The sequence below is a fragment of the Nerophis lumbriciformis genome, linkage group LG33 (genome assembly GCF_033978685.3).
Source record: "Nerophis lumbriciformis linkage group LG33, RoL_Nlum_v2.1, whole genome shotgun sequence".
Classification (NCBI taxonomy): Eukaryota; Metazoa; Chordata; class Actinopteri; order Syngnathiformes; family Syngnathidae; genus Nerophis; species Nerophis lumbriciformis.
This window is the reverse complement of record NC_084580.2, coordinates 21442584-21460000: the sequence shown is the minus strand read 5'-3', so window position 1 is coordinate 21460000 and position 17417 is coordinate 21442584. Positions and strand designations below refer to the sequence as shown.

The 17417-nt window shown below is 43.4% G+C and overlaps 2 protein-coding genes across 4 annotated transcripts in view; both read left to right on the top strand.

The window, feature by feature from the left end:
- Positions 1-17417, top strand: part of LOC133575749 (uncharacterized) — a 314457-nt gene that overhangs the window by 185265 nt on the left and 111775 nt on the right. The gene's annotated exons all lie outside the window — the stretch shown is intronic.
- The window catches only part of LOC133575685 (uncharacterized), a 462851-nt gene that overhangs the window by 369190 nt on the left and 76244 nt on the right, over positions 1-17417 (top strand). For 2 of the 3 annotated variants that reach the window (XM_061928425.1, XM_072912149.1), the window contains 2 exons: positions 7391-7573; positions 10468-10710. In XM_061928425.1, coding sequence (XP_061784409.1) covers positions 7391-7573; positions 10468-10710 — 426 coding nt within the window. The remainder of the gene's footprint in view (positions 1-7390; positions 7574-10467; positions 10711-17417) is intronic. The other variant, XM_072912150.1, reaches the window with a different exon arrangement.

The following is a 17417-nucleotide window of genomic DNA, read 5'->3' as shown; positions in this document are numbered from 1 at the left end:
TGGCCTTTTTTTATATCTCAATATCGCGATACACGATATATATCTCGATATTTTGCCTTAGCCTTGAATGAACACTTGATGCATATATTCACAGCAGTATGATGATTCTATGTGTCTACATTAAAACATTTTTCTTCATACTGCATTAAAGGCCTACTGAAATGCGATTTTCTTATTTAAACGGGGATAGCGGGTCCATTCTATGTGTCATACTTGATCATTTCGCGATATAGCCATATTTTTGCTGAAAGGATTTAGTAGAGAACATCGACGATAAAGTTCGCAACTTTTGGTCGCTGATAAAAAAAGCCTCGCCTGTACCGGAAGTAGCAGACGAGTAGCGTGACGTCACAGGTTGTGGAGCTCCTCACATCCGCACATTGTTTACAATCATGGCCACCAGCAGCGAGAGCGATTCAGACCGAGAAAGCGACGATTTCCCCATTAATTTTGAGCGAGGATGAAAGATTTGTGGATGAGGAAAGTGAGAGTGAAGGACTACTCTAGGACTACCATACTCAGTGGCCTTGTGGTTAGAGTGTCCGCCCTGAGATCGGTAGGTTGTGAGTTCAAACCCCGGCCGAGTCATACCAAAGACTATAAAAATGGGACCCATTACCTCCCTGCTTGGCACTCAGCATCAAGGGTTGGAATTGGGGGTTAAATCACCAAAAAATGATTCCCGGGCGCGGCCACCGCTGCTGCCCACTGCTCCCCTCACCTCCCAGGGGGTGATCAAGGGTGATGGGTCAAATAATCTCACCACACCTAGTGTGTGTGTGACAATCATTGGTACTTTAACTTTAACTTTAGAGGGCAGTGGGAGCGATTCAGATAGGGAAGATGCTGTGAGAGGCGGGTGGGACCTGATATTCAGCTGGGAATGACTAAAACCGTAAATAAACACAAGACTCTATAAGCCACAACACAACCAGGCTTATATTTAATATGCCACAAATTAATCCCGCATAACAAACACCTTCCTCCCGTTCATATAACCCGCCAATACAGCTCAAACACCTGCACAACACACTCAATCCCACAGCCCAAAGTACCGTTCACCTCCCCAAAGTTCATACAGCACATATATTTCCCCAAAGTTACGTACGTGACATGTACATAGCGGCACGCACGTACGGGCAAGCGATCAAATGTTTGGAAGCCGCAGCTGCATGCGTACTCACGGTACCGCGTCTGCGTATCCAACTCAAAGTCCTCCTGGTAAGAGTCTCCGTTGTCCCAGTTCTCCACAGGCCAATGGTAAAGCTTGACTGTCGTCTTTCGGGAATGTAAACAATGAAACACCGGCTGTGTTTGTGTTGCTGCAGCAGCCCGCAATACACCGCTTCCCACCTACAGCTTTCTTCTTTGCTGTCTCCATTGTTCATTGAACAAATTGCAAAAGATTCACCAACACAGATGTCCAGAATACTGTGGAATTTTGCGATGAAAACAGACGACTTAATAGCTGGCCACCATGCTGTCCCAAAATGTCCTCTACAATCCGTGACGTCACGCGCTGACGTCATCATACCGAGACGTTTTCAGCAGGATATTTCGGCGCGAAATTTAAAATTGCACTTTAGTAAGCTAACCCGGCCGTATTGGCATGTGTTGCAATGTTAAGATTTCATCATTGGTATATGAACTATCAGACTGCGTGGTCGGTAGTAGTGGCTTTCAGTAGGCTTTCATGCAGAGAGGGAGAATCACTACTAAGTCAATTTAGCAAAAGTGTATTTATTAAACAGTTATTAAGCAGTGGCACAAACATTCATGTCATTTCCAAAACAAAGTGCAAGATTGTCAGAGACATTTTAAAACAAGCTATTAGTGCACTTTTGTGCATGATGTCCTCAAGATGACTAATCAAAACAACACTAAATTAAAGTGCACTTTTTGTACAGAACGCCACTACAATAGTTAAAAACAAATAAAGTGCACTTTTGTGCATGATGTCACACAAGATATTTCAATAACTGTCAAATAAAAATTAGTTGCATAATAGGAAATCAAATAGTTTATGTTCTTTGCTATGTGGTAGGTTCCGGCGGACGTTATCTCCTTCTGTCGTTTTTAAAAAAAATACGGTGTTGATGTGGAAATGGTTGCCTCTGCATTTTGTTGGTGTGGCACCTAACGGAGATGTTGACGTGCGGAGTTCCAAGCACTCCTCATTCTTTAGCGGGTGACTTTTCAAATGATGCTACATAATGCTACGTAATGCTACTTTTTATAGCAACGCTTTCGCCTTACACTTGACAAATTACGGTTGTCTGTTCGACATATTCCCACTTGAAGCCAAACCACCGCCAGACGATGGACCCCCTGCTGTTTTTTGGGGGAATTAATTCTTCCTTCATTTGTTACCAGATTCGCACCTTCTCTCTCTCGTATTACCGCAAGCATCACAGCTTATCTTTACCCATGCTGCTACCTCTTTGCTCCGCGAGGGCGTATACGTATGTGACGTATGTAAGAAGATGCGCTTGCCGTCTGTGAGAAGGAGAGACAGGAAAGAGCGAGGAGAGCCTGTAGTGTAATGCCAGCAGCTAAAAGCAACTGCGTGAGAACGTATACTTGAATATCACGATATCGTCATTTTCTATATCGCACAGAGACAAACCCGCGGTATATCGATATATCGCCCAGCCTTAGTGTAAGCCCGTAGTGTGTCTCTGCTTCCGCAGCCTTGGTGTTCTTGCCAGTCAGTCCAAAGTCAACAACAACAGGTGTGTGTCCATGAGAGACAAGAAGGGAGTTTGTTGTGTCTTCACTGCACTGTCCTTCAGGAGAGCCTCGAAGCCAGGGAAACAATCCAAGTTAGAATGTTTTGTATGCGAGTGAAATTAAAATGTGCTTTTCACTCTAAATTGTCTACGACTGGTCCTCAAACCTGCGGGGCAGACAGTCCGATGTGATCCAAAATTACAAGAGTGTCCACAGTTCTTCCCGCACCCTCCAATCCTTTGTGGCAGATTTGGGGTACTTTGAAGACTGCCAGCCACTTCCAATTTGTCGACAAACCAGAGCAACGCTTACTCCAATCAGCAGATGTCCTGTTGTCATAATTCCGAATAGGTGGATATCTTCACGTCCTTGACAGAAAAGGCTCGCCAGGCACGCGGAACTCCTTCTTCTCCCAAGAGTCCGTTGTGTGTCCAGCAACAACCGCTTCGTCACGACAGCAGGTTCCCCGAAACCCAAGATCTTGTCAATTTCTTTGAGGCCAGTTAAATAGTTCCAATGTTTATATTTGGAGAGCAGTGCAAAAAGAGGCAACAAGAAAGTTAAGACAAGACAAAGAAGCAAGCAGGAGAGATAAGGGGGAGGGAAGAGGAGCGTCCATCCTCGATGAGTGCCAGAGAGAAAGGGCCAATTGTCAGGTTCAAACACTGATGACATCTGTTAAACGAGACAAGAAGCAAGGAATTAAACAGAGACAGAATTCAATGTGGCTCAATTTGAGGAGAGACGCCTGGACACTGTACTCTTGGACAGTGTCTCAGCACGCTCTGGCGAAAGATTGTACGCCACCTCTTTTATTTGGACTTTCCCTGATCACGTGGCAACAGCTGTTTCTAAGGGAGGTGGGTCGTAAACAGCCATCGCCTTTGATTACAGAACAAGTTCAAAAGAAAAGGTCGTAAAACAGTTCAAAGAAGCAGTGCCCGGAGGGGAGTCTGGTCCTGCTTCCTCTTTGCTTTTGTAGTTCTTGGGTCAAGACAATATCTTTCTGTTGATTACAATACATGAAAGAAACAGAACACCTTCATGTTGCTTCCCCCCCTGCACAGTGGAGTTTTACAAGCCTTCTTCTTGGTAGGTTCAAAGACAGCTTTTGTCCTCTCGCCGGGAACTCATTTCAACACAAAGTATTGTGATAACTTAGATACAATTATTCTGACACCAATGATTGTCACACACGCACTAAGTGTGGCAAAATTATTCTCTGCGTTTGACCCATCACCCTTGATCACCCCCTGGGAGGTGAGGGGAGCAGTGAGCAGCAGCCGTGGCCGCACCCTGGATTCATTTTTGGTGATTTAACCCCCAATTCCAACCCTTGATGCTGAGTGCCAAGCAGGGAGGTAATGGCTCCCATTTTTATAGTCTTTGGTATGACTCGGCCGGGGTTTGAACTCACAACCTCCCGATCTCAGGGCGGACACTCTAACCGCTGAGCAGGTCCCTTATCCCTAGGTGCATGTTTTTGGAGGTGGGAGGAACATGTCTACACAAAACTCCCGTAGTCACCAAATATATTTTACATTCTAATCAATATAATTCATAGTTTCATGGCTATTTTCACTTCCTGATTCTGACCTACATGCATCAATAAGTGAAAGTAAACATTTATTGTCAATAGGGGTGTAACGGTACGTGTATTTGTATTGAATCGGTTCGGTTCGGTTCGGAGGTGTACCGAACGGGTTTCCACACGAACATATTAAGTAGCCGCCTCCGCTTCCTTCTGCCTCTGTTTCTGTCAGTCCTCTACACAGCACCCAGCATTGTCCCACCCACACAACCATCTGATTGGTTACAAACAGAGCGGTAACAGCCAATCACCAGTGCGTATTCAGAGCACATGTAGTCAGTGCTTAGCGTTTAGCAGGTAAACATCAGGCTGCGGACTTTCCCCAAATTATAATAAACACCTCCCAGTCAACTACAAACCCCATTTCCATATGAGTTGGGAAATTGTGTTAGATGTAAATATAAACGGAATACAATGATTTGCAAATCATTTTCAACCCATATTCAGTTGAATATGCTACAAAGACAACATATTTGATGTTCAAACCGATAAACTTTTTTTTTTTTTTTGTGCAAATAATCATTAACTTTAGAATTTGATGCCAGCAACACGTGACAAAGAAGTTGGGAAAGGTGGCAATAAATACTGATAAAGTTGAGGAATGCTCATCAAACACTTATTTGGAACATCCCACAGGTGTGCAGGCTAATTGGTAACAGGTGGGTGCCATGATTGGGTATAAAAGTAGATTCCATGAAATGCTCAGTCATTCACAAACAAGGATGGGGCAAGGGTCACCACTTTGTCAACAAATGCGTGATCAAATTGTTGAACAGTTTAAGAAAAACCTTTCTCAACCAGCTATTGCAAGGAATTTAGGGATTTCACCATCTACGGTCCGTAATATCGTCAAAGGGTTCAGAAAATCTGGAGAAATCACTGCACGTAAGCAGCTAAGCCCGTGACCTTCGATCCCTCAGGCTGTACTGCATCAACAAGCAACATCAGTGTGGAAAGGATATCACCACATGGGCTCAGGAACACTTGAGAAACCCACTGTCAGTAACTACAGTTGGTCGCTTCATCTGGAAGTGAAAGTTAAAACTCTCCTATGCAAGGCGAAAACCGTTTATCAACAACACCCAGAAACGCTCATCTAAGATGGACTGATACAAAGTGGAAAAGTGTTCTGTGGTCTGACGAGTCCACATTTCAAATTGTTTTTGGAAACTGTGGACGTCGTGTCCTCCGGACCAAAGAGGAAAAGAACCATCCGGATTGTTATAGGCGCAAAGTTGAAAAGCCAGCATCTGTGATGGTATGGGGGTGTATTAGTGCCCAAGACATGGGTAACTTACACATCTGTGAAGGCGCCATTAATGCTGAAAGGTACATACAGGTTTTGGAGCAACATATGTTGTCATCCAAGCAACGTTACCATGGACGCCCCTGCTTATTTCAGCAAGACAATGCCAAGCCAGGTGTTACATCAACGTGGCTTCATAGTAAAAGAGGGCGAGTACTAGACTGGCCTGCCTGTAGTCCAGACCTGTCTCCCATTGAAAATGTGTGGCGCATTATGAAGCCTAAAATAGCACAACGGAGACCCCCGGACTGTTGAACAACTTAAGCTGTACATCAAGCAAGAATGGGAAAGAATTCCACCTGAGAAGCTTAAAAAATGTGTCTCCTCAGTTCCCAAACGTTTACTGAGTGTTGTTAAAAGGAAAGGCCATGTAACACAGTGGTGAACAAGCCCTTTCCCAACTACTTTGGCACGTGTTACAGCCATGAAATTCTAAGTTAATTATTATATGCAAAAAAAAAAATAAAGTTTTTGAGTTTGAACATCAAATATCTTGTCTTTGTAGCATATTCAACTGAATATGGGCTGAAAGGGATTTGCAAATCATTGTATTCAGTTTATATTTACATCTAGCACAATTTCCCAACTCATATGGAAACAGGGTTTGTACTAGTAACATCACTATGAGCCCGTTTACCTTCTAGAAATATAAACTGCAGCTCAGCTCGCTCGCAGTCCTGGCTTGAGGTGAAGGCTAATTCGCTTTTAGCGTAACGTTAGCTCATTTTGCTGTGTGTGTGTGTGTGTGTGTGTGTGTGTGTGTGTGTGTGTGTGTGTGTGTGTGTGTTACGGACAGCAAAGCCCTGTCTGTCTGTTATTTCACTTTACCTTTTTCTGTGTTGATTGAGCTGTGTTGAAGCAGCAAAAAAGGACATTATGTTAAATGAAGAGTTTCTGTCTCTGATAGTTGATATAATTTATATATATATATATATATATATACATATATATATATAATACATGAACTCCATGGTGTTCAGGGATGAATAGTCTCTCCTATTGCTATTGTACAGTTTTTTCAGCTATAGTTACATTAATCATTAGTAATGTAGCAGCCTAGTTTTGAATGGCAGGGTCCCTGCTATCACATGTTGATAAACATATAACATTTACATAATAAAAATCAACTACTGGCTTCCCAAATGCTGTAATAAATTAAGCATGATGAGTTGACTTGAAACTGTTTAATGTTGCACTTTTTATATGTAAAATAAAAGTTTTGTCATTTTATTTAATTTGAGCAACAACTTGAGACCGTTTCATGTTGATTAAATGGGCAGAATGATTATAGTGTTCCCAATGTTAAAAGGATAAAGCCATTGTTTACAAATTTGGTAAGTAAATAACCAAAAAATTTATATTTTGTTGTTTTCTTACTGTACCGAAAATGACCCGAATCGTGACCTCTAAACCGAGGTACATACCGAACCGAAATTTTTGTGTACCGTTACACCCCTAATTGTCAATCATCTTTCAATAACCAAAGTAGTCAACACTTGATTTATTATAAGAACATAAAGGTGACTGACTGTCGTAGATCGTCTCCAAACGAGATACTCCACAAGAACACCTCATTTTGGCCAGAAAATCAAAATCATATTTTTTACAATGACGGAATGGACTTTTGAAGCAATTTTAGTGGCTGGGGACAAAATATAGTCTTTCCCATGTTTTCATTGGTTGTAAACACAAACAATCTCATTGTGTTAACAGTGTCAGTCAAAACGATTTACGTTAATCTTATTTATTTATTTACCCAACAGACGTCCGTCAGCCCCCCCTCATTAAAGAGGAAGAGGAGGAAATGTGGACCACTCAGGATGGAGAGTGTCTTCTAGGGCAGGAGGAGGCTGATCTCACCAAGTTTCCACTGACTGCTGTCTCTGTGAAGACTGAAGAGCATGAAGACAAACCACCTGAGTCCTCACAGCTTCATCACAGTCCAGGTAAGCACATATCATCGTCATAAATTTTACTTTTTGAAACCGATACTGATCATTTCCGATATTACATTTTTAAGCATTTATCGGCTGATAATATCGGCAGGCCGATATTATCAGACATCTCTAGTTTTAACCTAAGACTTAGGACAGGGCTTTTCAACTAAATTGACCTCGGGTCCACATTTACAGAAAGCTAATGGCCAGACTTCTCTCTTGACATGTGGATCCTGGTCTTTAGGAAGTTAAAATGCCAAAGCAGGGATTTGCCAATGTGCTCACACTAGTACAAACTCATCTGGCGAGCTTGGGTGTTTTCAGGAATTTGTTGCTAAAATGTTCAAGAGAAACTGCACTTTTTTTGGAATTGTTCCCATCATCCACACGTCTTTTCCTTTCCTGTGCTTTCTGGATCGTAAAAAAAATACTGCGAGTACAAGACAGCTAACAATGCAAGTAATGGGAAGTCCGCCATTACTCTTTAAATTCCCCCTACAAACCGCCAACACTCTTTTTACATGCTGTGACGTCCATGTTAACCAATCTATAGTGACATTGTTATAGTTCGAGCTAACACAGAGGAACTACTTACCGTATTTTTCGGACTATAAGTCGCAGTTTTTTTCATAGTTTGGCCGGGGGTGCGACTTATACTCAGGAGCGACTTATGTGTGAAATGATTAACACATTACCGTAAAATATCAAATAATATTATTTAGCTCATTCACGTAAGGGACTAGACGTAGAAGATTTCATGGGATTTAGCGATTAGGAGTGACAGATTGTTTGGTAAACGTATAGCATGTTCTATATGTTATAGTTATTTGAATGCAATATGATGCCAGTAAACGACACCAGAACTTTAAATGTTCCATTGACAATAAAGAACATTACACACAGCACTCAAAATCTGTCAAAATTTGCTTCACCGCTTGATGGCTTGTCGGCCCATTACGGCTACCGTAGTCAGAGATACAAGTATCACTATGGTGTGTGTGTAGAAGGACCCCAAATGGCACCCATTAGCAGAAATATTATCTGGCGTTTTGTTTCACAATATTATGCAAAACCAACTTTCCTTACCTTCTGGTACCTGTTGATGTGTATTTGAGATCTGCATAAGTCCTGAAAATTGTCCGCCACTGTAGTCCCTCCCAATGCCATAGTCGATAAGCTTCTTCTTTTTCACTATCTTCTTGTTATGGGACATTCACCCTCCGCTGCTGCCATTTCTAATATGAAGTAGCTTAAAGTCCTAACTTATATCTCGCTATGAAAGCGCTAAAAACTACCAGTGTAGTGGGTTTACATGATTCACCCATGGAACTTTAGTTATTAGAGAGTTCCGGTCGGAATTTTTTTTCACAGCACACATTTCCGGCGTTATTGCAATAGTGAGCCACGGATGAGGATATGCTGCTCCGTTATTGATGGAAGTAAAGTCTGAATGTCATTAAAACAGTTATCTCCATCTTTTGAAACTTCTTCCACCCCCGTCCTTGCACGCTACACTGCTACAACAAAGATGACGGAGTAAATACGCGGCCGAAGGTGAACCACGTAAATAAGACTGCACACAAAACGGCGCATCCTGAAGGGACTGTCAGAAAGCGACCTGAAAATGATCTGTAAAACATAATCTTTGGAACATTTTGACCAAGGAACCACCATCACATGTTATGTAGACCACAAGGAATTGTTTTAAATTTAGGAAAAAATGTGGTTTTCGTCCTGGTCGTGGACCTGTGGACCAGCTCTATACTCTCGGCAGGGTCCCTGAGGGTGCATGGGAGTTTGCCCAACCAGTCTACATGTGCTTTGTGGACTTGGAGAAGGCATTCGACCGTGTCCCTCGGGATGTCCTGTGGAGAGTGCTCAGAGAGTATGGGGTATCGGACTGATTGTGGCAGTCCGCTCCCTGTACGATCAGTGTCAGAGCTTGGTCCGCATTGCCGGCAGTAAATCGGACACGTTTCCAGTGAGGGTTGGACTCCGCCAAGGCTGCCCTTTGTCACCGATTCTGTTCATAACTTTTATGAACATAATTTCTAGGCGTAGTCAAAGCGTTGAGGGGATCCGGTTTGGTGGCTGCAGGATTAGGTCTCTGCTTTTTGCAGATGATGTGGTCCTGTTGGCTTCATCTGGCCAGGATCTTCAGCTCTCACTGGATCAGTTCACAGCCGAGTGTGAAGCGACTGGGATGAGAATCAGTACCTCCAAGTCCGAGTCCATGGTTCTCGCCCGGAAAAGGGTGGAATGCCATCTCCGGGTTGGGGAGGAGACCCTGCCCCAAGTGGAGGAGGAGACCCTGCCCCAAGTGGAGGAGTTCAAGTACCTAGGAGTCTTGTTCACGAGTGAGGGAAGAGTGGATCGTGAGATCGACAGGCGGATCGGTGCGGCGTCTTCAGTAATGCGGACGCTGTATCGATCCGTTGTAGTGAAGAAGGAGCTGAGCCGGAAGGCAAAGCTCTCAATTTACCAGTCGATCTACGTTCCCATCCTCACCTATGGTCATGAGCTTTGGGTTATGACCGAAAGGACAAGATCACGGGTACAAGCGGCCGAAATGAGTTTCCTCCGCCGGGTGGCGGGGCTCTCCCCTAGAGATATGGTGAGAAGCTCTGCCATCCGGGGGGAGCTCAAAGTAAAGCCGCTGCTCCTCCACATCGAGAGGAGCCAGATGAGGTGGTTCGGGCATCTGGTCAGGATGCCACCCGAACGCCTCCCTAGGGAGGTGTTTAGGGCACGTCCAACCGGTAGGAGACCACGGGGAAGACCCAGGACACGTTGGGAAGACTATGTCTCCCGGCTGGCCTGGGAACGCCTCGGGATCCCCCGGGAAGAGCTAGACGAAGTGGCTGGGGAGGCTATCTAACGTCTTGATTGTTCGTTGACCCCAGATCGCGGTTCACGTAGTCACAGCAACTTAACGTCGCAATGGGCGGAGCCAGGCGTCGAGTCAAGCGGGCAGAAGTGCTCACATCCTCCAAGATCAAGCCAGAGGACGAACATGGACGAGGAGAAGTTCATCATCGAAGTGCAAGACCACAAAGTAATATATGACGCAACACATCCTTTTTACAAGGACAACGGCAAAAAGGATTTGGCGTGGAACACCATCGCAGGCGTCATGGACGTGGATGGTGAGTTATCAATTCGCTTATAAGGTGTTTTTTAGCTACTAAAATGCAGTAATGTAATCTTCAGTAACTTGTAATCAATACAAATATTTATTATAATGCTGATTTTATTGTTTCATTTGAAAACCATTTAAACAAATCTCACCTTTGCTAAGGTATAACATTTTCCTAGAACTGTTTAAGTAGGGTGTTATGAAGACCATCCACATTGTCTTTGTGTCACAACACATTTTAATGGTAGGGATCATTTCCTGAATAGTTCCTCAGGAAATGTTTGTTATTTTTACCAATTGCCACACCCTTTTTGTGCCTGGTTCACAGTTGTGGGTATTTTTAGAACAAACAAACTCCAATAAGGGGAATTTGACTGCAGTCAGTCAATCAAGACACCAACATGTCCTGCCGGGACCTTGGCGGAGACAAGGAATGGGGCAAAAAAAATCCCCCAAAAATCGTGGAAATCCGACTTTTAGCAGCGACTGCCCGATTGTAGCTGAGATAGGCTCCAGCGCCCCCCGCGACCCTGTAGGGAATTAGCGGTAGAAAATGGATGGACAACAAATTATTAATGTTTGTCCTTGAGCCGGTGCTCATGTCTCTCTTTCCTTTGTGATGTCTTTTGTATTCGTGATTGTGTTTTTGGCTGAGTAAGTCAGGCGAACAAAGCTCGGTTAATACATGCAGTGCTACATTTGACCAGTGGAGGGCGATAACGCTACACCTGACATTAGGTTGAATTATGTGCAATGTTTGCAGTGAATGTTGTTCAATTTCTATACGCGTAAACATCTGTAGTTTATTGTGTGAATGTATTAAAGGCCTACTGAAATGCGATTTTCTTATTTAAACGGGGATAGCAGGTCCATTCTATGTGTCATACTTGATCATTTCGCGATATTGCCATATTTTTGCTGAAAGGATTTAGTAGAGAACATCGACGATAAAGTTCGCAACTTTTGGTCACTGATAAAAAAGCCTTGCCTGTACCGGAAGTAGCAGACGAGTAGCGTGACGTCACAGGTTGTGGAGCTCCTCACATCCGCACATTGTTTACAATCATGGCCACCAGCAGCGAGAGCGATTCGGACCGAGAAAGCGACAATTTCCCCATTAATTTGAGCGAGGATGAAAGATTTGTGGATGAGGAAAGTGAGAGTGAAGGACTAGAGGGCAGTGGGAGCGATTCAGATAGGGAAGATGCTGTGAGAGGCGGGTGGGACCTGATATTCAGCTGGGAATGACTAAAACCGTAAATAAACACAAGACATATATATACTCTATTAGCCACAACACAACCAGGCTTATATTTAATATGCCACAAATTAATCCCGCATAACAAACACCTCCCCCCTCCCGTCCATATAACCCGCCAATACAACTCAAACACCTGCACAACACACTCAATCCCACAGCCCAAAGTACCGTTCACCTCCCCAAAGTTCATACAGCACATATGTTTCCCCAAAGTCCCCAAAGTTACGTACGTGACATGCACATACGTACGGGCAAGCGATCAAATGTTTGGAAGCCGCAGCTGCATGTGTACTCACGGTACTGTGTCTGCGCATCCAACTCAAAGTCCTCCTGGTAAGAGTCTCTGTTGTCCCAGTTCTCCACAGGCCAATGGTAAAGCTTGACTGTCATCTTCCGGGAATGTAAACAATGAAACACCGGCTGTGTTTGTGTTGCTGCAGCCGGCCGCAATACATCGCTTCCCACCTACAGCTTTCTTCTTTGCTGTCTCCATTGTTCATTGAACAAATTGCAAAAGATTCACCAACACAGATGTCCAGAATACTGTGGAATTTTGCGATGAAAACAGACGACTTAATAGCTGGCCACAATGGTGTCCCAAAATGTCCGCTACAATCCGTGACGTCACGCGCAAACGTCATCATACCGAGACGTTTTCAGCAGGATATTTCGCGGGAAATTTAAAATTGCACTTTAGTACCGGTAAGCTAACCTGGCCGTATTGGCATGTGTTGCAATGTTAAGATTTCATCATTGATATATAAACTATCAGACTGCGTGGTCGGTAGTAGTGGCTTTCAGTAGGCCTTTAACACCAAACCTGTTTTTAGTGTCAAATATACAATGGACATTATTTACGTAAAATACACTATGGCATTATACTTTTGTAATGTTTACTGTATGTTTACCGTATTTTTCGGACTATAAGTTGCAGTTTTTTTCATAGTTTGGCCGGGGGTGCGACTTATACTCAGGAGCGACTTATGTGTGAAATGATTAACACATTAGCGTAAAATATCAAGTAATATTATTTAGCTCATTCACGTAAGAGACTAGACGTATAAGATTTCATGGGATTTAGCGATTAGGAGTGACAGATTGTTTGGTAAACGTATAGCATGTTCTATATGTTATAGTTATTTGAATGACTCTTACCATAATATGTTACGTTAACATACCAGTTGGTTATTTGTGCCTCATATAACGTACACTTATTCAGCCTGTTGTTCACTATTCTTTATTTATTTTAAATTGCCTTTCAAATTTCTATTCTTGGTATTGGGTTTTATCAAATAAATTTCCCCCAAAAAATGCAACTTATACTCCAGTGTGACTTATATATGTTTTTTGCCTTCTTTATTACGCATTTTCGCTCGGTGCGACTTATACTCCGGAGCGACTTATAGTCCGAAAAATACGGTATATATTTTCAGTCTTACAAAGTTAAATGAACCGAGGAAGGAACATCAATCCTCAACAAAACTTCTGGAGCTTCTGTTTCTTCATGCTGTTAACTATTTGTGGAGCTGTACGCGCTGGAAAGGAGTAGTGAGGGCAGAATAATGACTTTATTCACAGTGCAGTGTGAAAGCCGATGTGTTTATTTTGCAGTCTCAAAGGACTAAAACTAGAGATGTCCGATAATGGCTTTTTTGCCGATATTCCGATATTGTCCAACTCTTAATTACCGATTCCGATATCAACCGATACCGATATATACAGTCGTGGAATTAACACATTATTATGCCTAATTATGTTGTGATGCCACGCTGGATGCATTAAACAATTTAACTTTACCATGAATTGATTAACGTGGACTTAACTTAAACAAGTTGAAAAACGTATTGGGGTGTTACCATTGAGTGGTCAATTGTACGGAATATGTACTGTACTGTGCAATCTACTAATAAAAGTTTCCATCAATCAATCAAAAACAAGGTTTTCCAAAATAAGAGAACAACTTCAACTCCAGTTATGGAAAAAAGTGCCAACATGGCACTGCCATATTTATTATTGAAGTCACAAAGTGCATTATTTTTTTTAACATGCCTCAAAACAGCAGCTTGAAATTTGGGACATGCTCTCCCTGAGATAACTCTGATACCCACTACAACTATGGGAAATACTATACATTGACTTTCACAAAGTGCATTATTTTTTTTATTTTTTTTAAACATGCCTCAAAACAACAGCTACAAAAACAATGAAGGCACACAGCTTCAGTCCAGAGTATACTAGAGCATACTTGACAACCTTGAGACCTCCGAATTCGGGAGAGGCGGGGTGGTAGAGGTGAGAGGGGGCGGGGTTGGGGGCGCGGGGTTTGATGGGAGCGGGGGTGTCTATTGTAGCGTCTCGAAAGAGTTAGTGCTGCAAGGGTTTCTGGGTATTTGTTCTGTTGTGTTACAGTGCGGATGTTCTTTCGAAATGTGTTTGTCATTCTACGGTAATGTCATTTCACACATAAGTCGCTCCTGAGTATAAGTCGCACCCCCGGCCAAATTATGAAAAAAACTGCGACTTATAATCCGAAAAATACGGTACTACGTTTTTTTGCGATAAAATGATGTTGACTGAGCTGCCAGTTTTTGACTGGTTGTTTTTTTGTTAGTTTTTTTGTTAGTTTTTTGCGGTGTATTACTGTAAATGGAAAGACAGTGCGTTTGTTTTTACAGTAGAAAAACTGGCATCTAAGTTGCCAGAATAAAAAAAATAACTTGTACGTTTTTCCCATTAACAATATAATGTTGTAAAAACAATGTAAATTTTAACACAAAAATTCTGGCAACTTAGCTGCCAGCTGGGGGGTTGAGGTGGGCGGTGTTGGAGGGGGCGGGGTTTGGTGGTAGCGGGGTGTATATTTTAGCGTCCCGGAAGAGTTAGTGCTGCAAGGGATTCTGGGTATTTGTTCTGTTGTGTTTATGTTGTGTTACGGTGCGGATGTTCTCCCGAAATGTGTTTGTCATTCTTGTTTGGTGTGGGTTCTGGCGCATATTTGTAACAGTGTTAAACTTGTTTATACGGCCACCCTCAATGTGACCTGTATGGCTGTTGATCAAGTGTGCCTTGCATTCACTTATGTGTGTGTGAAAGCCGCATATATTTTGTTACTGGGCCGGCACGCTGTTTGTATGGAGGAAAAGCGGACCCGACGACAGGTTGTAGAGGACGCTAAAGGCAATATTGCGCCTTTAAGGCACGCCCCCAATATTGTTGAAATCGGGAGAATGGTTGCCCCGGGAGATTTTCGGGAGGGGCACTGAAATTCGGGAGTCTCCCGGGAGAATCGGGAGGGTTGGCAAGTATGCCCTACGTCCGCGTTTCACCGGATATGTACCGCTCCGTACAGCGGCGTTTTAAAAAGTCTTTCATTTTACTTTTTGAAACCGATACCGATAATTTCCGATATTACATTTTTAAAGCATTTATCGACATCTCTAACTAAAACCTGCAGAGGCATTTTCTGACAAAAATCTAAATTACAATGTCCGGCCCCTGAGCCCTTGGACTCTTAAAGGGGAACATTATCACCAGACCTATGTAAGCGTCAATATATACCTTGATGTTGCAGAAAAAAGACCATATTTTATTTAACCGATTTCCGAACTCTAAATGGGTGAATTTTGGCGAATTAAACGCCTTTCTAATATTCGCTCTCGGAGCGATGACGTCACAACGTGGCGTCACATCGGGAAGCAAGCCGCCATTTTCTCAAACACCGAGTCAAATCAGCTCTGTTATTTTCCGTTTTTTCGACTGTTTTCCGTACCTTGGAGACATCATGCCTCGTCGGTGTGTTGTCGGAGGGTGTAACAACACCAACAGGGACGGATTCAAGTTGCACCAGTGGCCCAAAGATGCCAAAGTAGCAAGAAATTGGACGTTTCAATCAATCAATCAATCAATGTTTATTTATATAGCCCTAAATCACAAGTGTCTCAAAGGGCTGCACAAGCCACAACGACATCCTCGGTACAAAGCCCACATAAGGGCAAGGAAAAACTCACCCCAGTGGGACGTCGATGTGAAGGACTATGAGAAACCTTGGAGAGGACCGCATATGTGGGTAACCCCCCCCCTCTAGGGGAGACCGAAAGCAATGGATGTCGAGTGGGTCTGACATAATATTGTGAGAGTCCAGTCCATAGTGGATCCAACATAATAGTAAGAGTCCAGTCCATAGTGGGGCCAGCAGGACACCATCCCGAGCGGAGACGGGTCAGCAGCGCAGAGATGTTCCCAGCCGATGCACAGGCGAGCGGTCCACCCCGGGTCCCGACTCTGGACAGCCAGCACTTCATCCATGGCCACCGGACCTGTGCCCCCCCCCCCCCCCCCCCCCCCTCCACAAGGAATAGGGGAGCAGAGGAGAAAAGAAAAGAAACGGCAGATCAACTGGTCTAACAGGGGGGCTATTTAAAGGCTAGAGTATACAAATGAGTTTTAAGATGGGACTTAAATGCTTCTACTGAGGTAGCATCTCTAATTGTTACCGGGAGGGCATTCCATAGTACTGGAGCCCCAATAGAAAACGCTCTATAGCCCGCAGACTTTTTTTGGGCTCTGGGAATCACTAATAAGCCGGAGTTCTTTGAACGCAGATTTCTTGCCGGCACATATGGTACAATGCAATCGACAAGATAGGACGGAGCTAGACCGTGTAGTATTTTATACGTAAGTAGTAAAACCTTAAAGTCACATCTTAAGTGCACAGAAAGCCAGTGCAGGTTAGCCAGTATAGGTATATATATATATGTATATAAAGGTATATGCAGTATAGGCGTAATATGATCAAACTTTCTTGTTCTTGTCAAAAGTCTAGCAGCCGCATTTTGTACCAATTGTAGTCTTTTAATGCTAGACATAGGGAGACCCGAAAATAATACGTTACAGTAATCGAGACGAGACGTAACGAACGCATGAATAATGATCTCAGCGTCGCTAGTGGATAAAATAGAACGAATTTTAGCGATATTACGGAGATGAAAGAAGGCCGTTTTAGTAACACTCTTAATGTGTGATTCAAACGAGAGAGTTGGGTGGAAGATAATACCCAGATTCTTTACTGATTCGCCTTCTGTAATTGTTTGGTTGTCAAATGTTAAGGTGGTATTATTAAATAAATGTCTGTTCCGCACACTTTACCGACGAAAGCTATGCTACGACAGAGATGGCAAGAATGTGTGGATATCCTGCGACACTCAAAGCAGATGCATTTCCAACGATAAAGTCTCAAAGAAATCTGCCGCCAGACCCCCATTGAATCTGCCGGAGTGTGTGAGCAATTCAGGGACAAAGGACCTCGGTAGCACGGCAAGCGATGGCGGCAGTTTGTTCCCGCAGACGAGCGAGCTAAACCCTCTATCGACCCTAGCTTCCCTGGCCTGCTGACATCAACTCCAAAACTGGACAGATCAGCTTTCAGGAAAAGAGCGTGGATGAGGGTATGTCTACAG